At 41.2% G+C, this 14,318-nt stretch overlaps 1 protein-coding gene across 1 annotated transcript in view; it reads right to left on the bottom strand.

The window, feature by feature from the left end:
* The window catches only part of SYT5 (synaptotagmin 5), a 493,558-nt gene that overhangs the window by 168,315 nt on the left and 310,925 nt on the right, over nt 1-14,318 (bottom strand). The window contains exon 3 of the mRNA XM_085616399.1: nt 12,197-12,378. Coding sequence (XP_085472525.1) covers nt 12,197-12,378 — 182 coding nt within the window. The remainder of the gene's footprint in view (nt 1-12,196; nt 12,379-14,318) is intronic.

Below are 14,318 nucleotides of genomic sequence, written 5' to 3'. Positions count from 1 at the left end.
AGTGGAGGGCAGGAGGAGTGGACTGGTACATCATGCTAAATGGAGGGCAGTGGCAGCACATCAGACCATGCATGGCAGGAGGGAGGAAGCTAGTCCGTGGATTCAGACAACAGAGGATAGGGCGGAGGTGGATGTGACAGCAAGCTAACTGTTCAGAGAAGGTGGGTATTAGGAACTTTATCGTTTTTAAAATGTGTGTCTGTGCGAACTACTTAAATTATGAACAAGTATGCAGCATAATCTCACTTTTATTCAGGAAGAAGAGGACGTTTGCGACTGTGACTCCGGGCTCACTTGGCAGAAACACCCTCTGACCCTCCACCCCCATCGCAAAATGTAATGCCCGTGAAAAGGGTAGGTGGACGCAGTGTTATATAGAACATAGTCCTGGGAGCACGATTGAAAATGAAAACTAGATATAGTATATGGTATAAACTATGCACCAAAAAGTGTGATATAAGATGAACCGGGGCGTGAAATATAATATGCAATACATTGTGCGCAATGACAGATTCATTGGAGAGTGCGAGATAGCACAGGCACTAGTGTGTGCTATGCGATATGCGCCTTGGAGTGTAATATGCACAGGGCAGTGTTGTGTAACCTAACTAGTCTCTAAAGTTGTAATATAAAATATGTGCTGGGGAGTGTAACGTTGCATATGCACTGTGACAGAGATATGGATCCCAGATTGTAATATGTATGGCATAGCACTGTGCGTTATAACATAGGCATCGAGGAAGGCACGTTAGATGGGGCAATATAACCCGTGTGAAGGCAAGTGTGGCATGACATATTCACGGGGTGTTACAGTGCACATGGGCTAGAGAGTGCCATAGCATACGCACTAGCTGGTGAAATACAACACAGAGGTGTGAGGCACTCGGCGGGCACTGGTGGGTGTAACACAGCATTGGGCTCAACCAGGAGCACGCTGTGACTCTCAAGTGAGGTTCGTCTCCTTTCCAGAGAGTAAAATAAAAAGTATTACACATCCGGCGCTGGATGTGTGTTTTATTAACCGTGAGGGGGGTTTCTTGCATAGTTTGGTCTAATTTTTGTCGAATCCCCTTTGAATGGCTTGGTGTGCGTGTATATTAAATGTGCCCGTCAATAGCTACCCATGTTTGTATAAATAAACGCCAGGGGTGTCTACTTGGAGAGTACCCACCGGCGGGGGCACTGGGATTAAGCACGGTAGGGCGTCAGACACGTCAGAGCTTCACTAGCGGTGTAAATACATTCCATGTGGATTCATTCTATGCATAGTCGCCTTTTAATGAATATCACGCAAATCGTCATGGTGATAGGTACATACGGTTTGTCCAGCATGTCGTAGGTGTTTCTATAAATATATATTTTTTTAAAAATAATAAAAAACAAAGGCCGGCCCCGGGGGATGGGGTCCCCGGGGCCATAAGTGGCCTGAGGAGGGGGGCAACGCAGCCCCCTCCTAAATAATTTTTTTTTAAAAAGGCCATGACCCGGGGGTTGGGGTCCCCGGGGCCGATTAAGGCCTTGGGAGGGCCAAATTAATTTTTTTCAACAAAAAAAGTTAGGGTGCAGGCCCTGGGGGATGGGGTCTCCAGGGCCAGTAAATTAGAAAAAGAAGGGGGGCCACACAGCCCTCCTTCTTAAAAAAAATAAATAAATAAAAGACCGGCATCGTGCCGGAGGCCACGCCCCCTCCTTGCAGCACTCTGCAAACGCGCCCCCTGGCCAGTTGTAAGTTGGGGACTTAATTCCCCTTCAATACTGAGGGTCCCTGAGGGCCAACTAGCCCAACAGGTATCTCCAGTATGCGCCAGGGAGCTGCGTTGCAGACAGGTGTTCTGAGGCCACGCCCCTTTTTTCACCTCTATGCAACGCAGCTCTGTGGCGCTTACTGAAGGTACCTAGTGGGCTAGTTTGACCCTAGGGACCTTTATGATTCAGGGGGACTTAATCTTTCAACTTAGAACGGCCACAGGGCGCGTTTACACAGTGGTGAAGGGAGGGGACGGGGCCTGAGGTGACGTGTGCAAACACGCCCTGTAGTGCATTTTAAGTTGAGGAAATAATTCCCTTTCAATCCTGAGGGACCCTGGGGGCCAACTAGCCCACCAGGTGCTTCCAGTAAGCGCCACTGCTCTGCGTTGCAGAGAGGTGGGGCAGGCTGCGCCCCTTTTTACACCTCTCTGCAATGGCGCTTACTGGACGTACCTAGTGGGCTATTTTGCCCCCTAGGGATCCTCAGGATTCAAGGGGACTTAATCTCCCAACTTAAAAAACGGCCACAGGGCGTGTTTACACAGGGGGGAAGGGAGGGGACGGGGCCAGAGGTGACGTGTTCAAACACGCCCTATGGCGCGTTTTAAGTTGGGGGAATAATTCCCCTTCAATCCTGAGGGTCCCTGGGGGCTAACTAGCCCAGCTGGTGCTTCCAGTAAGCGCCACTGAGCTGTGTTGCAGAGAGGTGGTCCAGGCCGTGCCACTTTTTACACCTCTCTGCAACGCAGCTCTGTGGCGCTTACTGGAGGTACCTAGTGGGCTAGTTGGACCCTAGGGACCCTCAGTATTCAAATGAACTTAATCTCCCAACAAAAAACGGCCACAGGGCGTGTTTACACAGTGGAGAAGTGAGGGGATGGGGCCTGAGGTGACGTGTGCAAACACGCCCTGTGGCGCGTTTTAAGAGGTAGTTTTAATCCCCTGCCCTATTATATACTAGAGGCTTACAGAGGAGGTCATGCTGATCACAGGGGGACCCCAACGCATAGTGTTCCATAGTGAATGTAGGTGTTTTCGCTGTATTCTGAGTGCCTTTTAACATAGCACTGGCTCTAGGACTGGTTAGTCAGACTCAGTTACCACCAGTATCCGTCTGAAAAAAGTTGAGGGTACAGGATGATTTTGCAACAAGGCTTCTTTCTACTCTTCTGTTTGTTCTTTCTGCACGTTATCCTTCTTCCTGCACTTTTCTTCGTCTTTGAGGATTTCTGTTGCTTCTTTCTGCATTTCATTTTTTTCTTTCTGTGCGTTTTTTCTTCTTTCTTCACATGTCCTATCTCTGTAGGCATAGTTAGAAATTAGCATTTAAAAAAACCTTTGAAATTCATTGAAAAAACTATAGGTTTCAGGCAGGTTATATTTAGGAATTAGCATTTAAAAAAACCTTAGAAATTCACTGAAAAAACCATAGGTTTCAGGGGCGTTATAGTTAGCTGGACTTTTCACTCGTACAAAACCATTGAAATTCCCCCGTTATAGTTAGTTCAGCTAACTATAACTCGCGCGCTCACAATGCACTGCTGATGACGTCACATATTACATCACTCATGACATGGTCAGTGACATCACTCATGACATCACTCATGACATCTCAAATAACAACACTGATGACATCATCCTTGCTGATAGAGTGGCAGACCTCCTCTCCCCCTAATATAACCTTTGATACACACATTCAAAAATAGAAACTAAAATTTTCAAAACAATGGACATACCAATATCAGTTACAACAACCTATTCAGTAATTCTAAGATCCACATACACATCCACTCATTCACCAACAGTCCTATACAGTCACTCATACATGTACTCACTCATCATATGTACTCATACACCTATACATCCTGTTACACAATGCCACTCATCCATAGTTACTCACACACATAGTCACTCATGCTAATAAAGAATCAAACATCCATTTACTTGCATATACAGTTATACACACACCACCACACTTACTTCTACAGAAACTTACACATACTTAGTCTTTTAAACAATCACTTATAAAAACACATACTTATTCATACAGGAACTCTTTCAATCTCTCACATATACTCACTTATATACACCAATAGTCACATATACTAGTTTAAAACATATGTAGTTACTCATAAAGACACTATTGAGACAGTCATTCACTCACTAACACACCCATGCACACACTCATCCGCCCATACAGTCCTGCACACATGCTGTCTTCCACACAAACAGTGAGTCACTCATTCATGCACCTATGCACTACGTAATACCCCCCACCGAACCATACAGACACTCAGACACTCATACTGATACTCAAAAAACCAACTAATAACCTATATAGACACTCATGTAGCTACTCACCAACCCATGCAGCCACTTATACACAAAGTGAGAGACTGATACAGATATTTACATATTTAAACATTACTCACTAAGCAATGTATTCACTAAGATACACTTAATCAATCAATTTTTCAAAAACAAATCATCCATTTAGACACTTATATACCCATGTATTCTTCCATCGACCTTGAGATATACATATATAAAACATATGTAATTTTCAGAAAAACACACATTCACTGGATGATGTCATCAGTGATGTCATCAGTGATGTCATTTGAGATGTCATCAGTGATGTCATGAGTGATGTCACTGACCATGTCATGAGTGATGCAATATGTGACGTCATCAGCAGTGCATTGTGGGCTCGCGAGTTATAGTTAGCTGAACTAACCATAACGGGGAATTTCAATGGTTTTGTACGAGTGAAAAGTCCAGCTAACTATAACGCCCCTGAAACCTATGGTTTTTTCAGTGAATTTCTAAGGTTTTTTTAAATGCTAATTCCTAAATATAACGTGCCTGAAACCTATGGTTTTTTCAGTGAATATATATATATGTATACTCTATTCCCAATAAGTCTGGCGCCGGTTGACGAATCTTCGCGACATTTTCCAAACTTTTGGCCAGCTCCGGTCCGCTCCTATCCTGAAAGTTTCGGGGTGAGTCGTCAAGCGGGGGCCGAGAAAAAAGGGGGGTCCCAAAACACGTTTTCCCCATGCATTTTCCCATAGGACCTTTAGCCGCAGCTACAGCCCAAACTGCTGAACGGAATTACACCAAATTTGGCAAAAAGGTAGTCCTCAGTTCAGACTCGTGCCTTTTGCTTAAATGGTGTAAATCCGTTCAGTAGTTCCTGAGAAAATGACAGTTAAAAGTACATATATATCTATGGCCAGGGAGGATCCGCGCACCCTATGCGCACCCTCTGCGCACCGTGTGCGCACCCTCCCGATCACGCGCTGAATGCTATTTGGCTGTCAAGTGTCTGTCAACATTCGAAACCAGGAACTGTTGGCAGCCATTTTGTGCCTCGGTAGAAGCGAGGCTGAAGAAGTAAGGGAAATAAGTGTGTGAAAGATATAAAGGGGGCAGGGTAGAAATACTCTGACCCTCTAGAGTTGCTTAGGGGGTCCCAGTAGGACTCCGAGGACCCCTTTTTTTTTAAACGGCAAAATGCGCGCAGGGTACGCAGATCCGGACGTAAAAAAATAAAAAACGAAACACGGGCTTACGCGCTTCCTTAATAATTAGCTCCCAGGGGGGCCAAATCCCAGGGGCAAAATGTGTAAAAATTAATGGGGGGCCCAGGGGGGCTCTCCAGCCCCGGGGACCGCTACCCCCGGGGCTAGAAAATAAATAGGGTGGGGGCTGAACGCCCCCCCATGCCCCGGGGACCACCACCCCCGGGTCTTTATTTATTGAGGGAGGGGGGCTGCATGGCCCCCCTCCTGGAGCCCTCAAGGGCCCTGGGGACCGCCACCCCCCAGGGCTGGCTCCTACAGTGTCCTGGGGTGCCCACCCCAGGACACTGTTGTTTGCTATGAGTGGGCGGGAGTCTCCCGCCCTCCCATAGCAAACTTCATTTGGATTTTGAAAGAGTGCAAATAGGGTGCGCGAATCCCCCCCAAAAAATAACAAAGTATTAAAAAAATAGTTTTAAAAATATTTTTTCAAATATAAAAAATAGTTTAAAAAAATTTACAAATATTTTTTTGAAAACATTCATTAAAAACAAATAGTATTTTAATTTTTTTTAAAGAAATAAGTAAAAAAAACTTTTAAAAAATTGTGAAAAACAATATAACAAAACATAATTAAAGGAATTGATAAACTGAAAAACAAAGATTTAGATATCCTATGAAAATCATTAAACATCATAGGTTTAGAGATAAGTTATAGATAGGAATTAGCATTTAAAAACCTTTGAAATTCACTTAAAAAACCATAGGTTTCAGGTATGTTATAGTTAGGAATTAGCATTTAAAAAACCTTTGAAATTTACTGCAAAAACCATAGGTTTCAGGGGCGTTATAGTTAGTTAGCTGGACATTTCCCTCGTACAAAACCATTGAAATTCCCTCGTTATAGTTAGTTCAGCTAACTATAACTCACGCCCCCGCAATGCACTGCTGATGACGTCACATATTACATCACTCTTGACATGGTCAGTGACATCACTGATGACATCACTGATGACATCTCAAGTGACATCACTGATGACATCACTGATGACGTCATTCATGTGATCATTTGATGCATCTTCTCACAATCTAATATAACCTTTAATACACCCACTCTAAATTACATACTGCCACTCTCAAAACCATAGACACTCTAACACCAATAAGTACATACCCCATCACATAGTCTTAGGTCTAAACACCCATTCACTCACTCACCCGTACAGTCACTCATACTTATGGTCACTCAGTACAGGACTATCATATGCACTCATACACTTATATAGACACTCACACACCGCTACTCATCCATAGAGGTACTCACACACGTACTCAGTCATGCAAATAATTAATCACACTGCCATTTACTCACCTATACAGTTATACACACACAAGCTCAATTACTCATACAAATACTAGCACATTCTTATGGTCTTATACAATCAATGATACAAGCACACGCTCATCCATACAGCCACTCACACTATCACACACTCTCAGTTATAGTCATTTCTGTACTCCAACATACATATATACTGCCGTTCACATATGTAGTAAATTACACATGTACTAATGAAATATATATTCACTCACTAACACAACCATACACATATTCACCCACCCATACAGTCCATTACAGACCTAGTGTTGAAACCATGCACTCAGTGAATCACCCACTGACACATCTATGCACAGTCACACACATCCCACCCACACAAACACTCAGGCACCCATACAGATACTCAGACAACCAATCAATAACTTATATAGACACTCATGTACCTATTCACAAAACCATGCATCCGCTTACACACCAACAGACAGACGCATACAGACATTCACACGGTTTAGTCACTAACCCATGCATTCAGTAAGATACGTTTAATCACTCACTTATACAGTCAGTCATGCACCTACTAAATCCTCCATACAGACACTTATACACCCACTCATTCCCCAATACTATAACGCCCCTGAAACCTATGGTTTTGTCAGTTAATTTCTAAGGTTTTTTAAATGCTAATTCTTATCTATAACTTATCTCTAAAGCTATGATGTTTAATGATTTTCATTGGATTTCTAAATTTTTCTATTTCAGTGTGTCAATTCCTTTATTTATGTTATTTTTAAATTCTTTTTTATCACCATTTTTTTAACTTATTTTTTCAATTCTTTTAAAAATTAAAAAATATTATTTGTTATTATTGTTTTTTTGTAAAATAAATTGTAATTTAAAAAAAATATATTTTTAAATATTTTCTAAAATATTTTCAAAACGTTATTTATTTATTTTTTTCATTTTTTTGGATTCGCGCACCCTATGCGCACTGTTCTCGATCCCTGCGCGAAAGCATCCGCGTATGGTGTGCTTTGTGTACGTATGTTCGTGCGCGATTGCTATGCGACTGGTACGCGACTCCAAGCCTATATGCGACACGTACAAAGCACGTTACATGACACTTGCGCGCTTCCACGATACGTCATATGCGTGATGTTTATTTCCCAAAAATTGCAGTTTTTTTCCCTTGGAGTCGCGTACTCAACGCGGTGGGAACCGCGCACCCTACGCGAGAGAAATCGTGCACCCAACGCGTTAGGATGCGTGACTCCTAATTTTACCGTAAAAAACCAAATAGCCCCTATCACTAATTTTTATTATGCCCGGGGACCCCATCGCCCGGGGCTTATAAAAAAACGTTGGAGACCGTGGGGGGAGCCCCAACGCCCCCACGGTCCCAGCCGCCTCCCCGCGTCCTTCGGGAGCCGGCATTGCTTTTCCACATGGGGAGCTGCTGACATGCAGCTCACTGTGTGGAAAAGCAATATGGTTTGGATTTTGAAAGAGAAAGCAGGTTTCCCTGCTCTCTTTTTCAAAATCCAAACGAAGTTTGCTATGGGAGGGTAATAACCCACTGGAGGGTAATGGAGCGTAAAATAAACCACAAGTTCCGAAATGCTTTGCAAGAACATCAATTAAGCAGGCACACTGGAGGCCTAATTAATTTAAGCAGGAAGTTGGAACTGTGGCAGTGCGAAATGCTTGTGTGTTCTGGTGCCTTCGAAAAAGGAGCATGAAGCTCTGAAACGCATCAGGCTGAAGGATGGAAAAGATCGGTATGAAATGCCAGTTTCCTGTTGGATTAAAGATTTGGGAAAATCATCGGCTTGGGAGTGCGTCCTCATTGCATGGGCAATTTTAGGAACATATATATATATATTCACTGAAAAAAACAAAGGTTTCAGGGGCTTTATAGTTAGGAATTGGCATTTAAAAAACCTTAGAAATTCACTGAAAAAAACAAAGGTTTCAGGGGCGTTATAGTTAGCTGGACATTTCCCTCGTACAAAACCCTAGAAATTCCCCTGTTATAGTTAGTTCAGCTAACTATAACTCGCGCCCCCGCAATGCACTGCTGATGACGTCACATATTACATCACTCATGACATGGTCAGTGACATCACTGATGACATCACTGATGACATCTCAAATGACATCACTGATGAGATCACTGATGACATCATCCATGTGATAAATTAGTGCATCTTCTCACACCCTAATATAACCTTTGATACACCGACTCAAAATTTCAGACGGCCATTTTGACAACCATAGGTACTCCAATACCAATAACTACTCACCCACTCATTGACTTTTAGGTCTACATACATCTCCACTCACTCACCTGTACAGTCACTCAGACTTACAGTCACTCTGTGCATTTATACACCTATATAGACACTCACACACCGCCAATCATCCGTTGAGGTACTGATACATCTAGTCAGTCATGCAAATAATTAATCACAGTAAAGTTTACTCACTTATACAGTTAAAAACACTCAAGTTCACTTACTCATAAAAATACTAACAAATTCTGTGTCTTCCTGCAGAAAAACAAACAGCACATGACACAGATATTCTTACACTATAGCGCATACAGCCACTCCCAAAATCACACACTCTCATATATAGATAGTTATATACTCTTACACACATATACACTGCGTTTCACATATGTAGTTACTGACACATGTACAACTGATACATTCAATCACTAACACACCTATACATACACTCACCCAACCATACAGTCCATCACAGATGCACTCTTAAAAACATGCACCCACTGAATCACCCACTCACACATCTAGTCACAGAGTCACACACACCCCACCCATACAAACACTCAGGCACCCATACAGATACTCAGACAACCAATCAATAACCCATATAGACACTCATATAGCTATTCACAAAACCATGCAGCCACTTATACACCAACACACAGACACATACAGACATTCACACAGTTTAGTCACTAGTCTGCAGTAAGATACATTTAATAACTCACTTATGGAGTCAGTTACGCACCTAGAAAATCACCCATTCACACACTTATACACCCACTCATTCTTCCATAGGCCTTTCACTATAAATATATAAAACATATTTAAACTTTTAAGAAAAACACACATTCACTGGATGATGTCATCAGTGATGTCATTTGAGATGTCATCAGTGATGTCACTGACCATGTCATGAGTGATGTAATATGTGACGTCATCAGCAGTGCATTGCGGGGGTGCGAGTTATAATTAGCTGAACTAACTATAACTGGGGAATTTCTAGGGTTTTGTACGAGGGAAATGTCCAGCTAACTATAACGCCCCTGAAACCTTTGGTTTTTTCAGTGAATTTCTAAGGTTTTTTAAATGCCAATTCCTAACTATAACGCCCCTGAAACCTTTGGTTTTTTCAGTGAATTTCAAAGGTTTTTTAAATGCCAATTCCTAACTATAACGTGCATGAAACCTATGGTTTTTTCAGTGAATTTCGAAGATTTTTTAAATGCTAATTCCTAGCTATATCAGGCCTGAAACCTATGTTTTTTTCTGTGAATTTCAAAGGTTTTTTTAAATGCTATTTCCTATCTATAACTTATCAATGAAGATATTATGTTTAATTATTTTGATTGGATTTCTACATTTTTCAAATTCAGTGTGTCATTTCATTAATTACATTTTTGTTAAAATACTTTTTTATCACCATTTTTAAATGTATTTTTTCAATTAATTCTTTTTAAAATTAAAAAATATTATTTGAACTTAATGGGTTTTTCAAACATATTTTTTATATTTTGCAAAATATATTTTTTACTTTATTTTATATATATTTTTCAATGTTTTTGGATCCGCGAACCCACCGCGAGAGGATCCGTGCATCCAATTCCTAACTATAACGCCCCTGAAACATTTGGTTTTTTCAGTGAATTTCAAAGGTTTTTAAATGCCAATTCCTAACTATAACGTGCATGAAACACTATGTTTTTTTCAGTGAATTTCAAAGGTTTTTTAAATGCTAATTCCTAACTTTATCAGGCCTGAAACCTATGTTTTTTTCAGTGAATTTCAAAGGTTTTTTAAATGCTAATTCCTATCTATAACATATCTCTGAAGATATTATGTTTAATGATTTTGATTGGATTTCTATATTTTTCAAATTCAGTGTGTCATTTCATTAATTACATTTGTGTTAAAATACTCTTTTATCACCATTTTTAAATGTATTTTTTCAATTAATTCTTTTAAAAATTAAAAAATATTATTTGAACTTAATGGGTTTTTCAAACATATTTTTTTATATTTTTCAAAATATTTTTTTATCTTTATTTTATATATTTTTTTCAATGTTTTTGGATCCGCGAACCCACCGTGAGAGGATCCGTGCATCCAACGCGATAGGATGCGCGTACCATGCGCGCATTTCGCCGTTTTTTTTTTTAAAAAGGGGGGCCCCAGGGGGACCTCTAGAGGGTCAAAGTATTTCCACTCTGCCCCCTTTATATGTTTTACGCACTTATTTCCCTTGCTTCTTCAGCCTCGCTTCTACCAAGGCAGAAAATGGCCGCCAACAGTTCCTGGTTTTGAATTTAGAGAGACGCTCGACAGCCAATTAGCATTCAGCGCGCGATCGGGAGGGTGCGCGCTCGGTTCGGGGAGGGTTCGCTTACGGTGCGGGTACGGTCCGCGGCCATAGATATCACTAACTTTTTTACCCTAATTTTCTCAGGAACTACTGAACAGATTCACACCAAATGTGCAAAAGGCACGAGTCCGAACTGAGGACTACCTCTTTGCCAAATTTGGTGTCATTCCGTTCAGCGGTTTGGGCTGTAGCTGCGACAACAGATCCTATGGGAAATTGCATGGGGAAAAAGCGTTTTGGGACCCCCCTTTTTTCTCGGCCCCCGCTTGACGGATCACCGCAAAACTTTCAGGGTAGGAGCGGAGCGGAGCTGGCCAAAAGTTTGGAGAATTTCGCGAGGATTCGTCAACCGGCGCCAAAGATGTTCCCAATAGAATGTTGCGGATTTCCTATGGAAAACAGGTCCTAACTATAACTATCTACTGGCGACCGCCAGTAGATTATATATATATATATATATATATATATATATATATATATATATATATATATATATATATATATATATATATATATATATATATATGCATATATATATATATATATATATATCTTTACATCTAGATATATACATCTACAGATATAAATCAGTAAATTATATGGGTAAGCCTTCTTATTGAATGTCTGCAACTGGTTCTAAGCTTGTGTTTCACAGAAAAGAGGTCTGTGAATGATTCCCCGTAATTCTAAATGCTAAATACATTTGCAGGCTATCTAGCTTCCCAAACAAATAAAGCGTTAAATGGATGTTTAATAAAGCATTGTGTTTAATGCTTTCTCAGTGGCAGTGCTGTTCCCAGAGCCTTACCAACACACCTGACACTCTCACCTGCAGGCCTGTCCTTGACGCAAGCATATACTAATGAATCGTCCATAGTAGGTACCCTGTGGGTGCAAATAGGCATACCACTGTGATACAACCCTTACCCCTTACCTTGTCGATGTAGCTCTTGCCCAGGTCTTTCACCTCCTTCATGTTGATCTGGGCTTTCATCTTGTCTTTGCCCTTTTTGCCTTTTTTCTTCTTGCCGCAGCATTTCTTGCAGATGCAGAAGCAGCAGCAGAGGAGCAGCAGGCCGACGACAATCAAGATGGCTGCCAGGGCCCATGGAGGAACTGCGTGGAGCAAGAGCAGGCGTCAGAGGGCGCAAGGGTGCGTGGGGCTGAGCGGATGAGTATGGGAGGGAGATTTATAGGGACAGCTGGAGGTGGAGAGAGAAGTAAATACAGCTAGAGAGAGTGAGATAGGTAGATCTAGAGACAGACAACGAGACAGATGGAGTGATAGATGGTGAGACAGATGGAGGGAGAGATAGGTGGAGGGTGATATGTACAGAGATAGATATGTATATTGGCGACGAAGCAAATGGATAGACAGATGCAATGACAGAAGAAGAGACAGATAAAGGGAAAGAGATAGAGGTAGAGATAGATTACAAGACAGAAGAACAGACAAGCGGTAGGATAGATAGATGGAGAGACAGAGAAGGGAGATAAGAGAGGTAGAGAAAAATGGAGAGACAAACAGACAAGTGGAAAGAGTGACCGACAGATGGGTTGTCAGATTAAAGGAATGATATAAAGTTGGAAGGAATGGTGGCTAGATGGATGGAGAGTTAAATGGACAGATAGATGGAGAAACGGGTAGATATGTAAATAGATGGATGGATGGAAAGATGTACAAAGGTATACTTTGTATAGATTGACTGACAGACAGAAATACTGACAGATGGTTACATATATATATATATATATATATATATATATATATATATATATATATATATATATATATATATGTTGGTCCATAGGTTTAATGGAAGAACGATCAGTATGTATATAGATAGCTAGACAAAGACAAATGAATTTCTTTGCATTGACGGGCTGAAACTACAACAGATACATTGACGTAGACTTTGATAGAGACACAGATAAATATGCTGAGAAAGGGCAGGGAAATATATATTCTATCTGCACATGAATGTCTACATCATTCTCTGTAACTTTACCAACTATTCAGCGTTCCCTCAGTATCCTACGCTTATCTGTAGTACACGGCATGTGGAAGCAGGATCATTCTTGTGACTCTGCCATACAGCGGTAGATGTAACGTTGTCCACAGGGGGGAACGCTTGTAATGCTGTAGTCGTTTTAGTCCTACTTCAAGATTCACATAGGAGGCTTGGCATATCCCCACACTTAGTTTTTTCAGAGGTATAATGCTATATCCCCATGCAACCTTCATGAACCCGGAATTTGAAGGATCTTTTCTTAAGGCAGGACATCCTTAGGACCCTCTCCTTCCTGGAAGTGGAAGGGTTTTCATCAGAACCAACAAGGTCATGTAATCAAGTGGTAGAATTTATTAGCCCAGGAGTAGATTGTTGGAGCAAGAAGGTACTTAGTGACTGACAGTACCTGCCATTTAAAGAACTGCTGATTGAGAATCATATTGTATCTCGATGGCTAGATCTGAGTCACAACAAGTGTGCCTCACTCGTTTTGCACTCGCAAACTGCAGTTATTGGTACTGGCCCAGTGGTTACTTTCTCATTTGTATACCGAGTTCTCACTTGGTGCACTTCATATCATGCAAATATGTAAAGGCGAAAATAAGGATTTGTAGGAACAAAATTAGCTAGAAATCATACCTAGCCCTATTGAGGATTAAAATGTTGTATGTAAACAGAAGACAATAAAGTTATCTTGTGTCCGGCGAATGCAAATGGAGGGATGATATACATATCACATATTTGCGGCGTACAAATCCAGAAATGGCAATATTCCTCTATCTTATAATCTTTTGGTCATCAACAGTAACAAATGACATCTCACAGATAACTCAAGAAAGTGGGAATTTGTAAACTAACACCACAGTTCAGCCCAGACATGGGATGGTGGGATGGGTATGAGTACCTACCTTTACCAGCATGACCTTTGACATTGAAAAGGAAAGCCGATGGTGAGGAACAAAAACATGGAAGAAAGAATGAATGAAAAACAAATGTCAGGTAAACAGATGGACAACTGAAATGAGCCGCGTGGGTGTTACTATG

This window comes from Triturus cristatus, chromosome 7, assembly GCF_964204655.1.
Source record: "Triturus cristatus chromosome 7, aTriCri1.1, whole genome shotgun sequence".
In the NCBI taxonomy this organism is placed as follows: Eukaryota; Metazoa; Chordata; class Amphibia; order Caudata; family Salamandridae; genus Triturus; species Triturus cristatus.
This window is presented reverse-complemented; position numbering and strand designations above follow the sequence as displayed.